Genomic DNA, 25,536 nt, shown 5'->3' with positions numbered 1-25,536 from the left:
GCTTGTAAATGTTTGCAGGAAGCCGCTTCGGAAGAGGTCCCACGTCGTCAAGGTGGCTTCTCGCTTCTCGAACCACGTCCTGACAACGTCTTCCAATGTGAAATCGACATGTAGTAGCTCGTCGTCGCTTGCCCAGCTGTTAAACGTAGCGACCCTCTCATGCGTTTCCAGCCAGCTTTCCGGGTCCTCAAATGTGGAACCGCGGAACGTCGGTGGTTCCCTAGGCTGCTGCAGCACGATGGGGGACGCTGGGGCTGCCGTTGGGGTTGCCTTGGTCACAATCTTCTTGCTCTTCTCCGGTAGAAGTCCGTGCTCCGGGGGAAGCTGTTGAAAACGGCGGATCGATGGTCCGGTACTACGTTGGTGTTCTCTTTGCGGTCCGGGCTCGGATCACGGCTTGTCGGGGACGTCCGGTACATGAACAAAAAGCACCTTCACCAGACGTCACGTGGTGGCGACGTTGAAGAACACAGTAGCAATACTGTGAAGGACAAAACTAACTTTTATTGTGGGAACCTGTGCCCAGAAAAACAGGCTACACTTATAGCACAACGATAGCGGCGAACACGGTCGGCGATCGTCGAAAATCTCATCAGCGGGTCCAGCGAGTCGGCTTTTATATAGTAATCATCGAATGTTCCAGACTAATCGTTGGAACCCACGTGCCTTCCAGAAAGTTCTACACCATTCGCGTCACGCGATGAAATCAGATAACACAAGGTTCGGCGACAACAGACAGCGGATAGAAGCATCGATAACTTTCCAGAAACTTCGGATACATGCAGGCGCGTCTCGCGCTGTGCGATAAGATTTGTTAGGCGGCGAAACCTGGTCGCCCGATAAATATAAGTACACGTGTCAGTATACCATTCCAGAAATCTCGCAACGTTTGCTTCGTGCGAAGAAAATGCTTAGTTTACGAGAGAATTCCACCTGAAGAATCCAAACACCTTTTTGAAAAAACAGGTCCCGCCACCCAACTGGAGGAGTGGTGACGTTGAATGCGCCATCACCGCCGTTTGCTGCCGTCGGTCAGTAAAATGGCGCCCGATAGACGACGGTACCGATCCAAGACCGATACGGGTACCGATCCAAGGTGGATTAGCCGCTGCAGCTGCTTTTTGGTCAAGGGTCGTAGGCCGTTCTGGCATCCCGTGACATCACATGGAAGGTGAATTCTCTGCTACTTGCAATTTGTGAGAGTTTCACGAGCCAGCATAACCAGCGCAACACTAAGCGATAACTAAACTACGGAAACGCAAAAGCGTGGGCGGCGCGGAGTAGAGCGATAACGAGACCTGTTGACCGCCCGCATCGTTGTCAAGGTCAATTTGAGTGAGTTCCTTTTTTATAAAAATAAAATAGAACTGGACAACTAGCATTTTATTTCGCCTTATAATGCAATACAGGGATGTTTTTTTGCAACGAGTGCTTGAGTACTAGTGACAGAATTTAACCGAGGAGGGTTTTCGTCATCGGGCAAGTACTTGAATGTCGCTCGGGAGTCTCTAATGATTTCCTGTAATTACCCAAATCTCTCGTTTATTAAGGCTCTGTTCGCGATAATATTGACGCCTTAGAGATTACCGAGCACTAATGTATTACTTTAACTTGAACAACTATTTGCATTTGGCGTGCCTTTAATGGCACAAACCAACTATGATGGAGCGGGAGGAGAGGGGTATATGGGCAGGTGTTTCGCCGGCGCGCGCCCTTTCGTCCCATGGATTCCGTTCGACGCAAGTGGCAGCGGGAGATTGCACCAGAGTGGCAGCGCCGGTGTCAGGCGAATGCCCAGCTTCGAGAGCGAGAAGCGCCAGCGGAGGGAAGCTGCTACCACCGATGATCGAGAACGGAATGCGCAAGCCAAGTGCCAGTGTAGGCAAGCCAACCCCTACTTTCAAGAGAGGACAACTGAAGCCAAGCTCCAGCAGAGGCAAGCTAAACCCCAATTTTGAGAGTAGGAGACGGAGCAGAGACGTCCAAACAGACAGAGTTCTCCCACGGAGGGTGCCTATGGACGGTTCAAGAGAGAATTCCTCGACTCTGAGTGCGGTCACAGCTGCAAGGTAAGTGAGAGACAGTGGTTTGATCACAACCTCACGCAACTGTAGGGTGTGCGCAACCCGGAACCGGAGCTCGAATCTAAGAAAGCGACAACGAGACAAAAGGCTTTCATGAAAATCACGCTCAACACGACTTCACACTTTAGAAAACGACAACCCCGTTCGCTGCTTTGACAGCTTTCATTGCATGAAACATGCTTTACATTCTTGTCTGTTCGCGGTATAAATTCACATCGAACACAATATCAGTGGGACACTGCCCAGGCAGCAGCAGCTTAGTTTGAACTTTCATGAAGAGCGCAAGGTAATAGCGCAGATTCTGTCGGCGTCTAACGGCTGCCATTTGTCGCTGCCAGAACCCAAGCTCGGCGGCACATCTCGTCTCGTGAAAACCCGATGTTACCGATAATATTCATGCCATTCATGCATCCGAACACACAGCTCACCTTCATGAGGAATAGGCTCGGCGCACGCTCGTCAAAGCCACGCAAACGAAGACAGAATGCTGGCGATGCACGAAATGTGAGCGCGTCCCAAGGTGCGTGCAGCGCACTTTTTCCCTTCAAGTACTCTCGCGTGACTGATTCGTCGGGACGCAGGCCGGTCACCAGCGACACTTAGCTGCCGCTGCAACTTGACACTGGCTTTTAGCTCCAGTGGCGTCGGCCGTGTAGTTGACCCTTCATTGACCTGGTCGGTGTGCACGCCAGCGTTCCCGCGAAATGTCCGTGACCCTCCGATAGGGCGCAAAGGCCAGTCGGATATCCTTGTCAGCCACACAAGGAAGGGGATAGTGCAGCTTGATCTCCAAGCGTGGTTCGTCGTTTCAATGAGAGAACGGCGGCGTCTTTTTTTTCTGGAATGGGCCTATATCGCCGATCACCTTTACAGTTACAGCACTCGAAAATCTTAATCCCCACACATAGGAGTATTAGTCGCAGTAGCGCGTCGCAAAAATCTCGAATGCTGTACTTGCGAACTGGGACACCTACGTGAAAAAATACGGCGTGCGATTCCAAGCGAGCTTAACGTAGACAGGGAAAAATACTTTGATAGTCACTGCCCTGCGCACGATTTCCCGACTAGAAAAAGCCGCTGTCACTGAACCGTTAGCACTATGCATATTCTCAAGCATACTGGTTGCATACAGCGATTGAAGCATACAGGGATTGAAGACCGATGTCGCCTGGCAACCCGCTATTTATAAACCAGCACCATTGTGAAAGAACTGGTATTTGGTACACAGAATAGGAAAGAGGATAAAGAAAGAGTCTCTCACAATTTCAGAACTGGCCGTGCCACCTACGCAATAAATTGTGTTTTTTGTTCGACCGGAAGGAGAGTGCTCCGCACGCAGTTGCAAATGTAAACAGCGAAAATATGGATAAAAAATATGTAGACGCAACTCACTTGGCGGAATCCAGGTGGAGCAAAGTTTAGTAACGCGCCTACTAAGGTGCCATAAATTTGCGGATTTCATTCTGTATCTTTGCCGCAAAGTAAACTGGCACATGCATGTCCTCTCGAAATGGTCACCGACTCACAAATTTAGAGATAAGCGTCTAACGGACGTTGGTGTCATGCCTGTTGATCAGTTATCAATATTCATCTTTCCCGTCGAGGTGACTCTCAGCGGCTATGCCGTTTTGCTGCTGAGCTGAAGGTCACGAATTTGATTAGTGAGCCCTACTGGCACATATCACTGGGGCCCAATGGAAAAACTCTGGTATACATTGATTTATGCGCATTTTCATGAATCTGAATTGGTAAAAAGCATTCCTCAGCTCTGCAGTGCCGCTTCTCTTATATTTCGTCAATACTTTTGTGATGGCAAAGACCGCGAATCTGTTAGTCATTATTTTCAAGAAAACAACATATCAGGATGGAGAGAAAGAATAATTGAGGGTCATGCGGGTGTAGTCTTGTCTAATTAGACTAGAAAAATTGGGTACCCAGTAAGTGTGCTGACATACACATGAATCACTTGTTTTTCGAGCCTTTCATTGCAGCTTTCACAGTACTTTCATATTTATGTTGCAGGTACATCGTTGGAATAGAAGATGACAAGGACACCACAGCAATGGAAGCAGGAGTCGGAGGACCTTCCTTCTGTTTCATGGGGCGCGCAAAAGACGGCACTTGGAAGGACAATGCTTGTTCCCAGGAAGCGTTTGTTGCCAAAAAGGACGACTTTCTTACCACCAAATTTCTTATCTCAAATAAGGATGGCTTCGGAAAAGGAATTAGTCAAGTGGCGGTGCGTGAGCTTCCTTATATTTGGCCCTTTCTGAAAGAACTAATATAATCAGTCCCAACTATATGGCGCTTACTGAGATAATTCGCCTGCATATTTCTTGCCTTGGAGTATGACCGTACAGAAATGTGAGGAAAGGGTAATCACACATAGTAAATCCCCGTCGCATGTTATGCATCTGTGTCACGACGAGAACGTAGTGCTTTTCTAACATTGCTCAACTCCGTAAAATTCCAAGCAACCGGGTGGCGATTAACTCGCAAAGGGCAAACATAAGCTGCGCACTAGAACTGCTAGAGCGAACTCCTGATCATTCACCTAGCGTGGGAATCATAGAATGGATTTGTTCTAGCCTTCGTGATTCTGGCTTAAAACCTTAGCGTGACTACATTAGGCATGATCTTTACAGATATTCAAACGCGCCTACTTTCTTGAACAGAGGACGTTAATTAGTTTTTTTCACGCTGGCATCATCCTACAAATTGTGAATTTTATAACAAAATAAGTTGTTCAAAATTATCAATTTGCCAAGTAACAAACCACCCGTAGCCAGAAACACGAAGGTTACGCAAATACACGTGATAACCATCATTCCCATGCTCGATAAATGGCGATGCTGGCAGCTGCCGTAAAAATTATCGCTCCACAGTTCCTTTTTTTTTTGTCGCTTTTGCCAGCGTTGTCAGTGCTCGCGAGGCGTTCAGTCACGTGCCAGTTCGGCTCCTTTTGGCTGGGCCTCGCATGCGTCAACGAAGGACACAGAGTTTCGGTCTTTCGCACCTTCACACGTCTGTTGCGGACTCTTCCCGAGCGCGAGTGCAGCTTACCTCGCAGCAGGGCACAATGGCTTCGGGAACCGGCTTTCACGACGAATGCAATATTCTGCTCTGCTAGGGCATATTTACCTTTTATTTAATAAATACTCTCTTAGTTCGCAAAACTTACTGCAGAGTAAAATGCTGAATTTGAAGCCATGTGCGCTATGTCCGGAATAATTGAGCTGTTTCGTCAATTCCCTGCACGCTAAGCTTTCGTTGCTCTGTAAGACGGCGTAATGAATGGAAGTGTTGCCTTGGCTATCTGCCTGCTCGCACGAAATCTGTTCGGCATGCTAGTGTCGCTCGGCAGGGCGCCCAAGCGCTCATTCCAAGGTTCCTTTGAGTGGGGACCACGATGAAGACTCGCGGTTTTTCAACCGAAGGTTAGCGACGTCAGAAAGATAAAAAATAACGCTTAAGATTTTCGCGGCGTCGTCCCTTTTGTTGTAAGCTCTCACACGCTCGACTGAAAATAGCCAGTCAACAATGTAACTGTCATCTTTACGAGTGCAAACCGGTGAGCCTCGCCCGTGAGGCTCACCGGAGCTCAAATCAAAGACATTGATGGAGGTGCGCTTGCGTCCTCGGGTGTAGCGGTCCCTCGTATGCGGGTTAGAATTTCTGCGATGGATAGTCTACCCCTCATCTCTTTAAATTGTAAGCAGGTTTTCACGCCTTTTAGTGAGAGGTTTTCTCGGAGGTGACGAACCCCCTTGCGCCAGTTTTATTTTTTTCTCGGATATTATGAAACGAACGCTACGGTTTACTTTCGGTTGTGCGGAAATGAAATAAATGACACCGATAATGACAAATGCTCTTCCTGTGTAGTCCTCACGTTCGTATAGGTCAAAATGAACGTGCAAAGAAATATGGCGGTGCAGAAACGCTAAGCATACCGATAGGTTAGTGACGCTAGAAGCGCCAATGCACTTGTCATTATTTGAAAAGTTCACGCAATTTACGGTATGCTCGTCTGTGTACCTACCCACTTTCACGAGAACTTAGGTCGCTGGGTGATCCGTGGTCCAATGTGCAGAGCGTGGGGCTGCTGTGTTCAGGCAGTTCGAGCCAACCGTTGGAAGGAGTCGGCTGACTGGGTATGTGCCGATCCTTAATGAACCTACGTGACGCCCCCTTGGGTAACTGGGTATGCGCCACTGGGTATGTGTTGTTCTTCGTTGAACCTCTCTGCCGCCAACTTGGGACACGTGCTAGGCGCATGCCTCACAGGGGAGCAGCTAGATGATGCACCATGTCCAGAGCAAGGCGCCACAGAGGAGCCCGGCGGTAGTACAGGCCACATTCGTGACGCGTTTCGCTGGTGGCAATGCGGCGTCGCTGCATTGCTTCAATGCTAATCACCTTATACCGTCGACACTCATTCGGCATCCGCCGTGGTAACTTAGCGGCTACGGCGCGTCGTTGCTAAGCGCTAGGTGACGTGATCAAATCCGAGCCGCAGAGGACACATTCCGGTGGGGGCGAAGTGCAAGAACGCCATTGTGCCGTGGATACAGTGCACGTAAAAGAACCCCAGGTGGTCAAAGTTATTGTGGAGCCTGCCATTGAACGTGTCTGATGAGTTTGTACTGGTTTTGGCACGTAAATCCCCAGAAATTAACTTTTTTCTACCAGGCATGCTGAGGCGGTTTCCGCCGAAATTTCTTTAACGAATCCCTAGAGCGATATATGAGAGGAACGTACTCTATCCTAGCTTCCGCGTGAGTTTCTTCTGTAGAACGCTGGCAACTGTGCTGTTCTTGGCCCTTCGGTTCTTCATCCGGCTCCTAATTTTGTTTCTTTGCCGCACCTGGGATTTCCATTCTTGGTCGGCACTGTTGCGACTTCGGGGAGGAGGAAGAGAGACGGACTTCTGGAGTAGACGAAAACCTTAATATCTACAGATAGCGTAAAATAGTCTACATGTCGCGGTAAGAGCGCGCCAGGCCAACTGGGCGGAGGGTGGCGAATCTCTCTTGTCACAATAGGCAGGTTGTCCCTTTAATGCCCTTGCCGACTCATCGTTGGGACGACGAGGCGGGGCATGTGTCGACGTCAGCCGCGTCGAATTCCTCCTCGTCACGGGAGGAGTCTGATTGCTCGTGCTGCATGGCATCTTCGTCTGAATGGGTGAACAGTTCAACAAAAGGCTCTAACTGCGGCAGAGATGCCATTGATTCGCTCGAGGAGGAAAACCGTCAGGGGAAGCTTGAAGCGCACGACAAGGGAAACCGGCCCAGAAGACCGTAAGAGAAGCGCCCTCGATGACAGGCACGCAGTTTGGCACAAGACGTTGTCGTTGACTTTTTACCGTGCTTCGCGCGCCCGTTTGTGCGCTGCGATACGATGCGGAACTCGGTGCCGCCACGCAAAGAGGAACTGCGGAAGCCCATTGCGTTCACTTCATCCGAAGCAAGCTGTTTCGAGCAGCGACGGGGACACACATGTGTTTTTCTATGTGGCCTTTCCCACTCTGCTCAGGAATGCAAATGTTAAGCCGTTCTGAAACACGTTGGTTTGTTGGCTACCTTTTAAAAAGGTGCCGCGTTATCTGAGATAATGTAAGAGCTGTCAACTTTAAAACATTTCTGTATGCTGATTTATCGGGTAATTTCTCTCGCATATCAGTAAACGTCGCAGTGGAACAACTATAGCCACTCAGATGCCTTGAAAAAAAAAAGCTATTTCGGCAAGTTTGTGGCATCTATATTTTAGTGTACCCGTGTACAAGTACTAGCCATCTCTCACTATGTGTAGACACGTGAGCGATGACATGGCGCGCTAATGAGAAAACTCGAGCTCGTGCCGCAAAGTACAGACATGGTGTAGAGACCGAGATTGGCTTTAATTTGTACCAGGTTCATCAACCTTAGCACTTCTGTGGCATTCTATGTGCAATTAATTGTGCGAACGGGCTTATCATGCAAAGATACCGCATCCATGTGTTTCTTTTCTTTCTTTTTCTGTTTTTGCTATATTATATATCTTATTGATTCATGGAGGGTGTTGAACATGTTGATTAATACCGGGAGCAAATGCCAAATTGATTGATTTATTGCGTGTTCAGGGGCCCTTATCTTATTTGATCACCCTTTTGTGTATTTCGTATAATTGTGCGGATGTATAAACGAGTATGACGCACATCGTCCAAGGTAGGGTCGTATCTACTTAATATCATCCAAGTATGAATGACAACAAAGCAGTACGTCAGGGAAGGATTAGGTGCAAAACAGCGGATGGTGAACTCGAGATAAGCAAGTAAACGTAGCTTCCAATTAATTCGCCGTAGTGTATCATGCGGTATTTTTCAGCTCAACTCATTCAGACATATGTACGCATTTATGAGCTACAATGAGGCTGCTGACGCTCAAAGTTAATTATTCCGTTTTTTGCAAGAAGCAGATAAGCTGCAGTTTTCTTCTATGCTTCAGACAGACATTGTTATAACCTACCTACAGGATGTTTGTTTAAATGGAGCGGTATGTGTAGTGCATACCAGCATGTAACACTGTGTTGTCCGCAAAATGAACTGAACTGGAGATAATCATCATTTATGCGCGCATTAAGACAACTACTCAGGTTGTGACATTGTATATAATCATTCATTTACAGATAGAGCTCGTCATGATCATATTTTAGGCCACACGGTACGTTCAGAAGCTATATTTTCGAGAGGTTTAGGTGTGATAAACGATGCCTCTACGCGGCGTATATTGCAAGACCGCATTTCTGGGATACGGCTCGTAAATGAGTAACAGCCGCGTGATTAGTTGTCGTGTCTTTTTTTTTTTGAATTTGGGGTCGCGGCCAAAAAACAATATGCATTCGGCCGGTATTGGCCTCGCAATAACGTGTTGTGGGCACTGGAGCAGATGGTACTGTACGTCTTCGTCAACATGAAGCACTGCGGACCAACAGCGCGTCGAACCCCGTCTAAGAAGCGATGCGTGAACGCTGTCTCGAGTCGCAGACGCTGCACTTGTGTTACTAAGTTTCTATTGTTGCTCAGCTTTGGCGGGTTGGACGATTTAATGCTAGAACCTATGACGAATAACTCGAAGCACGTTGACTTCTGATCAAACCAGCTGTTTTTGCTGAGTCGACCAGAGGACAACATAACTATTAATATGAGGGAGATTTATTTCATTTTCATTTTCGTGGCGCCTATTTTGCAACAGTGTTCCGTTGTAGTGCTTCATGGATTATTTCAGTGTGCTTCAATCCACTCATATGTTACAATGCCGTTTCTTGCACTTGCGTTTGTGTGTTTCTTGATGTTTTCATATACTAAATGTGCATTAGCCCCTTACCTCCTGTTGACAAGCATATACGCCATGAAATTAGCACCAGCATAACCAATGACGACCGTAGTCGTGATAAACAAACATTTCTCGCTCAGGGGATCTATGGCGACTATACTCCTCCTATTGCATCTAGTTGCGATTCCTGATACTAGATGGACACATTTGTCCACGCTGTGCCATTTGTGTCTCGCCTTTCAGTGCATTGCCGCTTCTGACAAACCCACATAAAGCATGGCTGCCTCCTCGAAGCGAGGCAGTGAAACCGCCCGTAAAAGAAAGAGTTTTGACGACTCCTCATTAGACCACAGCCTTGCAGAGTTTTTCTCGAAAACGGAAAGTAGTGGGCTTTTATTTGAGGAGTCTAATGTCGACGATTTTATGGATGGCCCGGAGGACCTTGGGGCTACCCGTGAGTCTACCATACGAAGGCGGCCTCCTAACTACGTTAGGTGCTACGTAAAAGCATCCACTAACTTGTGTGTGTTTTTGCAACGTTTTTCTTCGTATTCTCTTTTTTCATAGTGTATCGTGCTCTGCAAAATCCTTTTCTGCAAGACAATAGAGTCATGCAGTGAAAACATTTTCAACTTATCTTTAATTTGCGAAATAAAGGATTCCCTTTGAATTGAAGTAATGGCGCTGTTTAAACAGAAAGCTCTACAAACTGAGCGAGGAAACATTCCTGGTGAATTTAGTAGAATCTTCTTCTGTCGCGGCAGAGAAAGGGTTAAATGCATTATGTGCCGCATGCATAACGGCGGATTGGGAACCCCCAAATATAACCAATTTCTCTGCATCTCAACAGACACTATGAAGCGCAAGGCAGAAAGGCTTGCATTTAGCTCAGTGGCTTCACAATATAACACTCGGGATAATCTAAACTTTTGTTGCAGCTTCAGGTCCCTTAAAATGAATACATATGCCGACGAATTATTTTTGCACAAAGCGTCCGTGTACAAACGTATATACTGTGAATATAAGTAGTTAATTTGGAATGGTCCAAGTGGTTGTGCAGCTGTCATGAACAGATCTATCTTGCGTATGATACCCTTGACTGATTATTATATGTTGGGTGTTGACAACATGCAATAGGAATAACCGAGATCCATTCTGCATAATTCACAATTCAGTAATTATGTTTTATTATCTTGAATCATATGCATTTCACCTACGTTCATTTTCTGAAGTCCTCTTTAGAATAGAGTACGCGAGTCTACAAGTTTCGACCGCTCGCATGACTCAGCGATAATAAGAAGACACGAGCCTGCTGGGCGACACGAAGATGCACTCTAACCCCTCTTGAGAATAAATCTTCGTCTTTGCCCCGAATTTCGCGATAGACCATGGCGATTGGGCCCCGAATAAGCAATTTCTGTTTATGAGTACATTGTGAAGTTCAGATAGCGATGAGGCTGATCCTTCCCATGCTGTGCTTTCTAGTCGGCGGAAGGCGTTCATTAGGTTGCTGCATAATTTACTTCCTTTCAAGCGTGTCGCTATGGCGAGACCTATGACAATTGGCAAGCTAGAATAATGCCGAGGAAATTATTCTGCTTCGCAGACATCGAAGCTTTTTCTTCTATACTAAACTGTAAATTCTTTAACGGCTCTCTCGCTAAAGGCAGTACAGCTGTCGTATGGTAATATAGTCACATGTCCCCTTTTTAAGTAGTTGTCAATAACAACAAGACATTTCTATGACGTCGATTGTAACTGATGTACACATGAACCAGAAGCCCACCTGTGGACGTCATCTGTGTACAATGAATAATGTACACCAAGCGGAAGCTTTTGTGGTGAAGCTGCCATTACACAGTTGAAGAGAAAGGGGGTAAGTATACTGCCCCGTGGAACGCCTTCTGTGACGGTGTGATATTTACTCGGCCCTTCTTTGGCTTGCCTAAAAATTTTGCTGTCTCTTCAGAACTGTGAAATATATCGCAGAGATCGTGCTGATAGAACAAGTTCTAACATGCTAAAAAGCACATGTATATGACTAATAGTGTGAAATGCTCACTTAATGTCTAGAGAGACCGTGGTTGTCATATTTCCACAGTTACATTCATCCTCAATATTTGTGGCAAAGTCCACCATGGCATCAATAGCAGAACTGCGTTTTCTAAAGCTTCATATAACCAGATGGTGCCTTTATGTTTTCACACAACCGCTGATGTCGTCAGTCTGCCATCTTCTCCATTAGCTTACAAAAGGAGCTTGTGAGGCTTACGTGCCGGAAGGAGTCGAGACAAAGTTTGTTCTTACAAGGTTTAAGGAAGAGGATTACATGTGCGACTTTCCACGAATCAGGAAGAGTTGTCGTTATCAAGAGGCCGTTAACAAGTTCTAGGAGTGCTATTCTGCACGCACACCCGAGGTTCTTTAACATCATATACGTAACGCCATCTGCTCCTGTAGCTGTCTTTTTACAGCATGATGCATTTGCACATTTCAACTCATCTAAGGGAAGCGTACATTCTAGTGAAGGCTGTTCTCAAAAAAAAAAAAAAAAAAAAAACATGCACGAACTTTCCGGTTTGCGAGGGCTACACAACTAACAAATTTATAACATGTAATTGATAAGCAAGGTCCAGTTATTTGCTGACAAAATTCACGAGCGATCATCACTTCAGATACGCTGTGTGCTATAACAAGGGCAATAAGAGGATGGCTTCAAGAAACTCGGCCACTCAGAGGGTGGGCTACCGACCATGTTCGTGAAACTAGTGGGACAGGAGACAACAATGCGTGAAATTCGCGCCAGTATTCCCTAGCTAGTTTCTGCAGATGCGAGCTTGAATGCACTGTTGGTGCATTTTCGTGCGCCTGCAGTCTTCTGGATCGGTCGCATGCACGCTCTGCTCGTCTTCTCATAGCCCTTGGGCATTCACCGTCAACTACAGAAAAATTTTGAACGGGTACCTGCTTTATGGAAATGTTTGAACTGTCACTCAATATCCCTTTCAAATTGTTTCTGCACAACTGTAAATATACCTATTTCGCCTGCCCTGCTAGTTATGCAGTGACAGAAATCCTGCCACTTGGAATTTTTTTAGTAAAGCCTGTCTCCTGTGTTCTTCAGCGGCTCGGTGCTTTATCAGAACCGAGCGGTGGTCGCAGTCTTGCATTTAAATATCTGTTACCCGTGCGCAAACCCCAAACAGGTGAATTGAGTCGATAGTGACATCTATAAGAGTAGAGCAACGACAACCATGCAGGAATATCTGAGAAATAATTTATAGGTGTCAGAATGCATTTCTGAGCTGCAACATGACATTTTCTTGAGCAGCGCTGTGTTCACTGCCCCAGATGACGCTACGTGTATTGAGATCGCCACAAACCACTGTATTAGAACTCACGAAGCCGAATATATTCACTAAACTTTCCGCTATGATTCTACTAGAAGTTTTAAAGTAAATACTGATTCCTGTGAGACGGGTGTGTCCAAATACGTTACAGGCGTCGAACTCTGGGGCGTCCGAGTTGCTTGACCCCATCAAATGCGATGGGATGTTTCTTGTCACGCACGACATTGCTCCAATTTTTCCAGCCGGACACGAAAAATTCTACATCAAATAATTAGAAAGACGAAAGTCATCTCGCACTCCTGCTTTGTGTCTACATTTTAAAGGGAAATTTTCTTGCGCAATTCATATGCGAAAATCAGCCGACATATTACGGATGTTATTACCACTCCACCGGAATATGACTACAAATATGTAGCGCCTATTCTTAGAAAGCATACCGTACGGCAATCGCATTTTGTTGAAGCGCCAGGGGCTACATATATAGCAGCGCCTCTACCTTTGGCAGGTTTTTTGCCTGTGGAAAAGGAGCCGAAATTGCACCTAGAGCTGTGAAGAGCATCACATGCTTTCACTCGCCCCCACATCAATTCATCAAATCAAAAGGGAATTTCATTACATAGTAATATGAAAAGTGCGTACAAAGATTTTTGATCCCATAGCCTAAAGCGGCTAGTGATGGGTACAATACAAAAAAATGTACTGCAATAATTAGCAGTCTTATACAAAGGAAATAGCGAAAGTACCATACATAAGCGGTAAATACTATATATAATCACAGAACTGCGCTAAAAACAAACAAAACAAAGAAAACTCAAGAACGTGCTTGGTGAGATAACAAGTGGCATTTGGAGTAATGTCAAAATTTTTCGCGAGTTTTATTTCAAGAGGCAAATTACTCTACAGCTTAACACCAGAGAATTGAAATAATCTTTCACCGTACACATTCGAAAAAGAGGGTGATTAAGATTACCGTTGCGTGCATGCCATGTGTTTAACGATAGAAACGTGAAAATGGTGCGTGGAAGAGGTGTGTTTCGTGTTTATTATTTTATTTACTAAGCAGGAAATGTTGTAGTCCCGTATGTCCGTAAACGGCGGTATACGCAGCCTCTGATGTAGAGGATTAGAAGGATGACGCACGGAGGAGAAAGTAATCGCACGAACAGTTCGTTTTTGTAATCGGAATAACGGAGTAAGGTATGTTATGTACGTTTGGCCCCACGACTAGCAACAATTGCTAAGGTGGCAGTGAAATAGGCTAAAATATAATGCTCGTAGCAATGTCAAATAAAAGTGTTGACGTGCTCGTATCAGAGTGTAACAATTGAATGACAAATATTTGCAAACGGTATTCATTTGATCGCTCCAGGGAAGGTTACGGTCAAATATAATGCCTAGATATTTAATAGCCGAAACACATTCAATGGTTCGATTGTTTAATGATATGCTAATTGAAACGTAGTTCAGAGTTTTCATTCGTGAATGGAAAGTAACGTATTTTGTTTTATCGGCGTTTAGTAATTGTTGATTTTCACGAAACCACATTGAAACAGCTTGTAGCTCGTTGGGTACAGTATACTGTAAGGTATCAAGTGAACTACCTCTGAATAAAATTACAGTATCGTCCGCATACATTAATGGTTTAGATACATAGTAGATAGTGCTTTTATTCATATCAATTCTCGTACAGAAAAATCAGGCCTACCAAAGCCTCACCGAGAGCTTGAATGAAAGATGATTGATGACGGATGATTGTAGAATTCGCGGGAAATCATTAACGTATAGAGCGAATAAAAGGGGACCCAATACGGATCCCTGCGGCACACCACATGTGACATTTCTAGATTCGGATAGAAAACCATCAATTAGTACTTTCTGCCTTCGCGATGCGAGATGACTGGAAAACAAGTCATGAGCGCCATCGATGATGCCATAGCACTTCAGTTTTTTCAGTAGTGCCGAGTGACAAATGGTATCAAACGCCTTTTTTATGTCGACACAAATTCCAATAACACTCTTTTGATGGTTGAGCGCAGAGATGAGTATTTGAGATAAAGTAAGCACAGCTGTTGATGGGGATTTCCCGGGGACGAAACCATGCTGTTCCGGGCAAATTATGTTATTCTTGCTAAGGAAGTCCTTCAGCTGTTGAGCGATTAATTTTTCTGAGATATTGTTCACTATACTCCATACGGATATCGGTCTGTAGCTGCTGGGCATATTATGGTTGCCCGTTTTGTATATTGGTACAACTTTTGCCATTTTTAATGCATCTGGATAGGAATTCGTATTTAATGAATGGTTAAATGAATGACAAAGTGGAGCACTCAAAATATCTGGATTGTCTTTCAGTACCCTAGCTCGTATGCCATCAATTCCAGTGGCTTTGTTCAACTGTAGATTTTTTATAGAAGACGTCACCAGCTCTTCTGTTATGGCCTGAGAGCTAAATCTGTTTTCACTTTTTTCAACATAAGTGGTGGGCCGAGCAGTAATAAAATGTTTCGTAATGTTTTCGCCAACCGTGACAAAGTAATCATTAAAATCATTTCTAAGGCTAGCTGTCACATTGTCAGGGAGAATTTTCTTTTTGTTATCGAGCCCTGTCATTTCTCTGACTATTTGCCATGTTTGTTTTGTATCGCAACGGGCAACGAGACGTGCGTAATATGCCCTTTTGTATTTACGCATTAGCCCAACTGATTAATTTCTGAAGTACTTAAATTGAGCCTTGTAATATTCATTTGTTTTGCGTAACTTCAGCTTATTGTAATAGTAATCTTTTTTCTTCAGTAGAGCTAGAATAGGCTGTGTTATCCAAGGACATATGGCGTGATCATACCTACGCCGTGCGCACGTATACGATGACTGCTTTATTATATTCGTGATGCTGCAAATAATGTTATCACATTCTACTTGGACATCATCGTTATACAGCATTTCGAACATTGTGTGTTGCAAGAGGGTGTGTACTTGCGAATAATTAACACGTGTGCGGTCTCTCGCGAGCAACTTTTCTGTTTTACGAGTATGATGTCAGTATGATTGTGGCATGAAAATAAAATTGAGGTGGTCGCAAATAGCGTTTCCGCAGATTGTTGAGTGCTCGAGAAAATATTTAGACGCTGGAAACTGAGCTCGTTCCTGATAAACATGGCTACTCCACCGCCACGTGTCGCATGCGCTCTTGGCTGTGACAACATCACATATCCAGGTATATTTACGTACTCATCTTCCTTTAGCCAAGTTTCTGTTATTGCGATTATATGTTATCGAAATGAATGTTGCGACAAATAGATTAGTAGCTGGTCGACATTTTTCTTTATGTTGCGGATATTGCAATGGAACATTGATATGTTTTTATGTTTGTGCGACGCCCTTTCAACTTCTGCGTTAATAATAATCTAGATCGGTTACTGTACTCTATTATGGTCCCCTGCGCATGTCACGTGCAGAACCCTCAAATTTTCTGTCTTGCGCATTGAAACTTTGTCGTCTGACATCCAGGCGAACTTCCAATTTTTTTCTCGTTTTGCATGTAATGCTTTTGCCAAAAGCATCTCATTTGCTGGACAAAGGTGTTCATTCACTAACACTGGCGAACTATACTTGAATCCGAAGGTGGACGTGTTCAGCCTCTGCTTTTTTGCCGCCCTCAGAACCCGGTCCTTAACTTTGCGAGAGTATAATTTTACTATGATGTTGGGTTCCTCTTTGTCCTTCGACGGGACTTAATGAATTACTTCGATGTCAGACTCGGCAATCTCGGAGCCAATGCAAGTCGAAATTGCTTTAATTGTCGATGTTAGATCCTCCTCTCGGGCTAGAGGTATTCCTTTTATTTCCAGGTTGGTGTTATGACTGTATTGCTGCATGTCAGTTAACTCTTTCTTAATGTCTCCGAGTTACTTTGCAAGACGCAAGTTGTTGTTTTTTACTTCCCTATTGTCAACCTTAACTTTGGTTATTTTGCTCTTTAGTGATTGCATTTGTGATCGAAATGCCTCAAAGCTTTCATTCATTAAGTTCATTGCTTGTTTTACAGGGTTCAGCTAAGTTCCTATCCAGCTCATTAGGTCATCTTTCATTTCATAATATTTCTCATCAAGTCTACTAGTCGTCTGCCAAAGCCTTGGCATGTTCGTTAACGGTTGTAGGAGCCTTTTTACTCATATTACGCACACAGTAGGGAGCAGTCCGGCAGCCTAAGTAATGATTACTTAAGTAACGATATGAATAGAATGGACTTGCACAAAATAAGTACTTCGGTAAAGGCCTTTCGCTTGTTGTGGCTGCCTGGAATGCTCATGTGTGATGCCGTTCTCAGTCAAGGAATCATTTAAGTATCCGGCTGGTGACGTCAGGGCTCATGAGGATGCGCAGAAGCATTTGTTGGTCCGGCGGGTTCTTTCCAATGGTCAGTTGAATAGTCCCCCTGTCGCTGCGTGACCTGGCAGAGTGACTAGGCGTAGGCGCTGTACGTAAAAACGGCGATGGGCGCTCCGGCTGGTGACGTCAGGGTTCATGAGGATGCGCAGAAGCATTTGGTGGTCCGGCGGGTTCTTTCCAATGGTCAGTTGGATGGTCCCCCTGTCGCTGCGTGACCTGGCAGAGTGACCAGGCGTAGGCGCTGTACGTAAAAACGGCGATGGGCGCTCCGGCTGGTGACGTCAGGGTTCATGAGGATGCGCAGAAGCATTTGTTGGTCCGGCGGGTTCTTTCCAATGGTCAGTTGGATAGTCCCCCTGTCGTTGCGTGACCTGGCAGAGTGACTAGGCGTAGGCGCTGTACGTAAAAACGGCGATGGGCGCTCCGGCTGGTGACGTCAGGGCTCATGAGGATGCGCAGAAGCATTTGTTGGTCCGGCGGGTTCTTTCCAATGGTCAGTTGGATGGTCCCCCTGTCGCTGCGTAACCTGGCAGTGTGACTAGGCGTAGGCGCTGTACGTAAAAACGGCGATGGGCGCTCCGGCTGGTGACGTCAGGGTTCATGAGGATGCGCAGAAGCATTTGTTGGTCCGGCGGGTTCTTTCCAATGGTCAGTTGGATGGTCCCCCTGTCGCTGCGTGACCTGGCAGAGTGACCAGGCGTAGGCGCTGTACGTAAAAACGGCGATGGGCGCTCCGGCTGGTGACGTCAGGGTTCATGAGGATGCGCAGAAGCATTTGTTGGTCCGGCGGGTTCTTCCAATGGTCAGTTGGATAGTCCCCCTGTCGCTGCGTGACCTGGCAGAGTGACTAGGCGTAGGCGCTGTACGTAAAAACGGCGATGGGCGCTCCGGCTGGTGACGTCAGGGTTCATGAGGATGCGCAGAAGCATTTGTTGGTCCGGCGGGTTCTTTCCAATGGTCAGTTGGATGGTCCCCCTGTCGCTGCGTGACCTGGCAGAGTGACTAGGCGTAGGCGCTGTACGTAAAAACGGCGATGGGCGCTCCGGCTGGTGACGTCAGGGTTCATGAGGATGCGCAGAAGCATTTGTTGGTCCGGCGGGTTCTTTCCAATGGTCAGTTGGATGGTCCCCCTGTCGCTGCGTGACCTGGCAGAGTGACTAGGCGTAGGCGCTGTACGTAAAAACGGCGATGGGCGCTCCGGCTGGTGACGTCAGGGTTCATGAGGATGCGCAGAAGCATTTGTTGGTCCGGCGGGTTCTTTCCAATGGTCAGTTGGATGGTCCCCCTGTCGCTGCGTGACCTGGCAGAGTGACCAGGCGTAGGCGCTGTACGTAAAAACGGCGATGGGCGCTCCGGCTGGTGACGTCAGGGTTCATGAGGATGCGCAGAAGCATTTGTTGGTCCGGCGGGTTCTTTCCAATGGTCAGTTGGATAGTCCCCCTGTCGCTGCGTGACCTGGCAGAGTGACTAGGCGTAGGCGCTGTACGTAAAAACGGCGATGGGCGCTCCGGCTGGTGACGTCAGGGTTCATGAGGATGCGCAGAAGCATTTGTTGGTCCGGCGGGTTCTTTCCAATGGTCAGTTGGATGGTCCCCCTGTCGCTGCGTGACCTGGCAGAGTGACTAGGCGTAGGCGCTGTACGTAAAAACGGCGATGGGCGCTCCGGCTGGTGACGTCAGGGTTCATGAGGATGCGCAGAAGCATTTGTTGGTCCGGCGGGTTCTTTCCAATGGTCAGTTGGATGGTCCCCCTGTCGCTGCGTGACCTGGCAGAGTGACTAGGCGTAGGCGCTGTACGTAAAAACGGCGATGGGCGCTCCGGCTGGTGACGTCAGGGTTCATGAGGATGCGCAGAAGCATTTGTTGGTCCGGCGGGTTCTTTCCAATGGTCAGTTGGATGGTCCCCCTGTCGCTGCGTGACCTGGCAGAGTGACCAGGCGTAGGCGCTGTACGTAAAAACGGCGATGGGCGCTCCGGCTGGTGACGTCAGGGTTCATGAGGATGCGCAGAAGCATTTGTTGGTCCGGCGGGTTCTTTCCAATGGTCAGTTGGATAGTCCCCCTGTCGCTGCGTGACCTGGCAGAGTGACTAGGCGTAGGCGCTGTACGTAAAAACGGCGATGGGCGCTCCGGCTGGTGACGTCAGGGCTCATGAGGATGCGCAGAAGCATTTGTTGGTCCGGCGGGTTCTTTCCAATGGTCAGTTGGATGGTCCCCCTGTCGCTGCGTAACCTGGCAGAGTGACTAGGCGTAGGCGCTGTACGTAAAAACGGCGATGGGCGCTCCGGCTGGTGACGTCAGGGTTCATGAGGATGCGCAGAAGCATTTGTTGGTCCGGCGGGTTCTTTCGAATGCTCAGTTGGATGGTCCCTCTGTCGCTGCGTGACCTGGCAGTGTGACTAGGCGTAGGCGCGCAACGTAAAACGGCGACGGGTGCTCTGCACAAAATAAGTACTTCGTTAAACGCCATTCGTTTGTTGTGACTGCCTGCACTGCTCCTGTGTGATACAATCATGCAATGAGCGACCTTGTGTCATCGCACTTTGACTGTATGCATAATGTCACGCTAAAGGCTACGGCTGAAGTTCGTCTTGAGCGTCTATAAATTTCTATCGCAATAAACTGAAAAGTGATCATGTGGCTGTTATTCGTTTACTAGTAGTACTACAGACGTGGAAGTTCAATATACTGTACTCAACGATTGAAACGCGATATTCAGACAGCATGGCCACCGTCGCCTTTTGCGCCACCAGAGATTGCTGGGTGATCGCTGAGGAGGCCGAATGCAGTTACAATGCATCACCTCAGTGTGACCAGCACCTACCGCTGGCGCAGGGAAGTACCGGCCACCATGTTGTCCGAGCACCGCGTTTCAATCGCTGAGCACTGTACGTCGCACGAACACGTTTTTCATCAGTACTAAAGCTCCCAAATCGTTGAGATCTTCTGAGCGTACTGTTTGGTCTAAAAGCGATCATGACGAACTAGCTCTGTGCACGACGGATTATATCTAATCTCTGCTATCTACATAAAACCTTCTTTCCTTGTTTGTAGAATCGGGGAAGGAAACGCCTCCTACCTTTTTTTCACTACCTGAGTAACGTGAGCTTTGTGTCCTTTGCAGTGCGAGCAAAATGGCATACCTATGAGATGGTATTCATTCGTGACCAGCACGGCCGAGGAATTCCGCAATGTGTACTGCGGTAAGTATGTGTTTGAGAAGATCGAGCTCAGAGAGATTCATTTCGAGTATACCGCAATAACGGAAGCCATTGACTTGAGTAGTGATTTGGTAAGTGCATTGCATACGCAGATTCACCTTGTAGCTTGTGTGATGAATTGCTAAAAGTTGAACTTTCCGTGAGCAACAATTTACGTAATATTTCGAGCATTTTACAGTTTCCCTACAAAAAAGGACGACTAAACGTGTAGAAGAAAACGCATATGGAAGGTCTCATCCCACAGTCACTTTCAGCCGTAATGCGATTAGCGTTAGAGCAATGTAGCGACACAATGTACTTCTGAAGTTACCCTAATTTACATCTTGCAGTGGCGATTCAGAGATTTCCGTTGCTTCCGCTCTATGTGACATATTCCGGTCTCGTCCTGCTTTGCTATGGCACTCACTTGACAAGGTTGCTCATGAGCCTGGAAGCATGACCACGACTGTTTCACCCTGACGCAGGGACGACAATGGAATGGCGAAGAAGGAACGACATCAGAGGAACGACAAAGGCTGCATGACGACAACGACATGACGATTCTTACATAATGACAATCGTATAACGCTTGCTGCTTGACGACGACAAAAGAGCAATGAGATGACGTTGACAGTATGACAACCACAGGTTCACGACGCTGGAATCAAGGTAATGGCATGACCACTAAGTACCATCATAACCACCACAATAAGTACGACCATCATAAGTACGATTGAATGACGACAGCGTGATTACAATAGAATGACGAAGAAGGAATGATTTCGATGGATCAATGGATGTGGTATGACTACGAAGGCATCAGGACAACGCGATGACGATAATAAAGTGGACATGACAATAAAACGTCAGTCTGACAATGATGACATGCTGACAATGATATGATGACGACTTTCAGACGACGATGGCGGGACAATGATGGCACGATGAGAGTATGTTCGAAGTTAAAACGGCGTGAATGAAGTAACCGGGACGCCATCAGGACGACTGTACGACAGAAAATGCATGACGACTGTACGACGACGAGGCAATGACGACAATCGCATGAGGCGATATATGGGCCCTCGCAGGACGAATGGTGCACGACGAGAGCGGCGTGAAGATGACTGTATCACGAAGACTGTATGACGACGATGACATGGCGACGACCGCATGACGAGATTCGGATATCGAACGCTGCAGTAGCGACAATGATACTACCATGACGGCGACGGTACAATGGATGCTAATACGAAATGATGACGACGAGTGTGACGGGAATGGCGCGACGAGGGCTGTATGACAAGGGCTGTATGAAGACGACGGCATGACGAAAGCAGAATGAAGCTGGAGTAACGACAATGGTATGACCCTCACGGCTTGACGACGGCAGCACCACAACGAATGCCTAATGGAAAATGTATGAGGACGACGCAATGACGATGATGACCGGACAACCGTGGCGTGGCTACGTTTGAATGACGACAACCTAATTAACGACAGTGTGACGACGAAGGATTGATGTCGAAGGGACGATGAAGGCAGTTTGACAAGGATGGTATGGTGACAATAGTGTGACCTGCGTGACCACAATCGCGTGGTTACGACAGCATGATAAGAGCACGATGGCGACAGCGGAATAACCACGGCAGTGTCACGACGACGCTATGACAACGAATGCCTGTCATGAAGACGATGGGATGACAACGTAATGATGACACTCGGATGACAAAGTGTACGACCAGAATGGCATAACGACGACTTCACATCCAGGCGCCTTCCCCCCTCCAGTGCTATCTTCGATCGCGGTGGCAAACATAATTTCACCGATTTTACAGTTGGGGCATCTAAGCTTGCGCGTAAAATTCGAGGACACCTAAGCGCTTCTCATGACTTGTGAATGCGAGAGCATTTACGCCCAGTTGAACGCCGCTCAGCGGTCCTCCGAGTTATGAACTTCTCGCGGGCAAGAGAGTTCATTGAGACGCTTGGCGCATTTTAATTCGGCCTTTTAGAAAACGCAGCTAGAGTTGTGAATGCGAAAGCATTAACGCTGAGTTGAACGCCGCTGAGCTGACCTTCAAGTTATGAACTCCTCGCGGGGAAGAGAGTGCGTTGAGACGCTTGGCGGGTCTTAATTTGGCATTTTAGAAGAATGTGACAACGTGAAGAGTGTTAGAACGCATGTGACATGTTGCGCAGGCAAGGAACGTGCGAATAACACAGGTTTATAAGAGCGAGAACGAAGGTGACGGGTCCTCGTGGGAATATCCTCCACCCTCATGCAACACCTGGCGCGCCATAGCAGCAGTAGGTGTTCCCTTTCGCGCATTCAGCTCCGTCGAGGCGCAGCTCGTGGCGTGGCGTTGCAACTAGTGGAAATGCAAGTTTAGGTGCCGATTCGCTGCTACAGGTAACCGACGCCGACTTTTTTGCTCAATGGGCCATTTGACGCTTTCTTATCAATAATCCTTGGCATATAACAGGGCATGATGCGTGTAGTGAAAGATGATATAGTAAAAGAAACAGAAGAACTCTAGACTCTAGAATAGTCATGATCAGGGTACTGCTTTTATAACTACCGAATAAATTCGAAGGGCCCTGCAATATATGTGCTGGGGAAATCGGTAGGAGAAGTTGGAATAATAATTAATTTATTAATGTGTGGAGGAGATCTTACGTGCCAAAAAGCTTGCGGCCGTTTATACGCAATGTTCCATACCTTCAACTGCTCCAAACAACTAGTACTGTACCAGTATTATTGCAAAGAGGGAGCGCAGAAGCGTTGCGGAAGAAAGGAGACATGGACAGGAAAGACGCTCACTTGCAATTGTACAGTGCTGTAGCAGAGAACATGATATTAATCTGTGAACAGGAAGGCATTAAAGGAACGAATTATAGGCCCATTAGCTTTCTTTCAGCATTGTATCAAATATTCATAAAGGTAATTTCTACTAGTATAAGGGCAGCACTTCACTTCCATCAATCCAAGAGACGTGACTGGTTTCAGAAAGAGATATTCTGCAATGACTTATGTCCAAGTCATCAATCATGTTACTGAGAAATCTGCTGAGTATAACAAATTTCTTATATAGCCTTTATAGATTATGAAGAAGCATTTTATTCAGTAGAGATACAAGCAGTCATGGAGTCATGGAGGCAGTGCGTATGCAACGAGTATGGAAGGCATACATGAAGATCTTGCGAAATATTTACAAAGACTGAACAGTCACCTTGTTTCTCCACAGAAAGAAATGTGACAGAATGCTTGTCGATATAGGGGTCAGGGAAGATGACACAATCTCTACAAAGCTATTTCCTGCATGCTTAGAAGGAATATTGAAGCCATTGGATTTGGAAGGCTTAGCAGTGAAGATTAACGGCAGCTATCTGTACAACGTACAGTACGGAGGGGGCATTTTTCTTGTCAATAACACATCTATTGAATCGTTTGCAATGGCCGTGGCGTCCTCAGAGAAACACAGTCAAACGCAGAAGAAGAAATTCACTTCCCTAATCAACGAAACCGAGAAAACAGGAGTGTTAAACACACAGTAACCAATTTATCAGCGAGGAAGCTCACGAGCTAAGAAACTTCAATCCTGGCAAAAGGTCACAAATTCAATGTTACCACAGATAACCCACCCCTCCCCAAGATGATCGCTGCCCTTGAGAGCGGCATCTAGCAACTAGACCTCAAAGTGCGCGAACAGGTCAAACTGAAAGCAATCGGCATAATAAGCTCCAGTAACAACCGCAGAAGAGAACGCAACTCATCTTCCGGCGAAATAAGAGCAGTGACAGCACTGAAAGAAGATACAAGCATTGTAATCCTACGGGCGGACAAGGGGAACTCAACCGTTGTTTTGAACATAAAGGACTACGAGGAAAAGGCGTCCGCCCTACTTGACAGCCAAGATTACGAGAAATTAAAGAAGGACCCCACTACGAGAACCCAATCGGTGCTGAATAAGGCGCTGATTGAAATATTCCGCAGCCATCCAAATTCTCGAAATCTCTACCTAAAATTAATGTGTAGGAACGGATCTGCCCCAGCTTTCTACGGCTTGCCAAAACTCCATAAACCCGGAATCTCCTTTTTGTGTGCCCCACTACGATCACTATCCACTTACCTGCATCAGATCAGATCACCATTCACTGGAAGGACAGCATCCCGCGTGCGCGACTCCGAGAATTTCATCAAACTCACGTCAAAAGTACGTATCGAAGATGATGAATGTCCGGTGTCTTTTGATGTAATCTCTCTGTTCACCAGAGTACCCATTAAGTTGGCTGTTTCCGCAACTAGAGATGCCCTGGAACGCGACGATATGCTCAGCGAGAGAACCCCTTTCAGTGTAGACGAGATCTGTCGCCTTCTCGAACTGTGCCTGTCCGATACCTATTTCACCTTCCGAAGCAGCTACTACAAACAGGTTAAAGAAACTCCTATGGGGGCCTCAATTTCCGTTGCCATGGCTAACTTGACAATCGAGAGCATCGAGGAGAGAGCTCTTAATACTTTCTCCCCGAAACCAAAAGTCTTCCTCAGGTACATGGATGATTGCTTCAGCATCGTGAAGACGGGGCAAGCTGAAAACCTGCAGAAACAGTTAAACTCCATAGACCCGGATATACAGTTCACATTTGAGCGTGAACAGAACGGATCGCTCCCATTTTTAGATGTACAAGTTACACGAGCAGACGGCGTTCTGAAAATTTTCAGTCTACCGAAAACCAACCCACACAGGCCGCTACCTTCATTTCCAATCCGACCATCCTGCAAACCGCAAGGCGTCTGTTGTAAATTTTTTATTCAAACGAGCCGAAACTCATTCCTCATCAGAATCGGATCAAAAGAAAGGAAAGAGAACGGTTCCCAACGAACTAAAGAGAAATGGCTACACAGGTGACTTCCTTCAAACAACAACCAGACACCAAAAAAGAAGAAACAAACTGCGGGACCTTCAGCCGTTGACTTCTCCCCAACCCCAGAAGCGAGTGTCCATCCCGTACGTCAGAGGTACCAGCGAAGCGCTCAGCCGAATATTACAAAAAGAAGGCCTCAAAGTTGCGCACAAACCGATAAACACTTTCAATATCCTCCCCCCTAAACTAAAATATCGTCCACAAAAAGAAAAAGCTCAAGGCGTCGTCTACAAAAAGAAAAAGCTCAAGGCGCCGTTTACAAAATCAGATGTACTG

At 46.6% G+C, this 25,536-nt stretch overlaps 1 protein-coding gene across 5 annotated transcripts in view; it reads left to right on the top strand.

Moving 5' to 3' along the window:
- Positions 1–25,536, top strand: part of LOC129383544 (uncharacterized) — a 220,587-nt gene that overhangs the window by 126,800 nt on the left and 68,251 nt on the right. For 3 of the 5 annotated variants that reach the window (XR_008611424.2, XM_055068134.2, XM_055068136.2), the window contains exons 3-4: positions 4,107–4,323; positions 20,259–20,337. Coding sequence is in view for 3 of the 5 variants with exons in the window: in XM_055068134.2 (XP_054924109.1) it covers positions 4,107–4,323; positions 20,259–20,337 (296 nt within the window). In the remaining 2 variants the exon portion in view is untranslated. The remainder of the gene's footprint in view (positions 1–4,106; positions 4,324–20,258; positions 20,338–25,536) is intronic. The other 2 variants (XR_011896011.1, XM_055068133.2) reach the window with 1 other exon arrangement.

The sequence above is a fragment of the Dermacentor andersoni genome, chromosome 8, assembly GCF_023375885.2.
Source record: "Dermacentor andersoni chromosome 8, qqDerAnde1_hic_scaffold, whole genome shotgun sequence".
Taxonomy (NCBI): domain Eukaryota; kingdom Metazoa; phylum Arthropoda; class Arachnida; order Ixodida; family Ixodidae; genus Dermacentor; species Dermacentor andersoni.
Note: the sequence above shows the minus strand (reverse complement) of the source record. Positions and strands in the feature narration are given on the sequence as shown.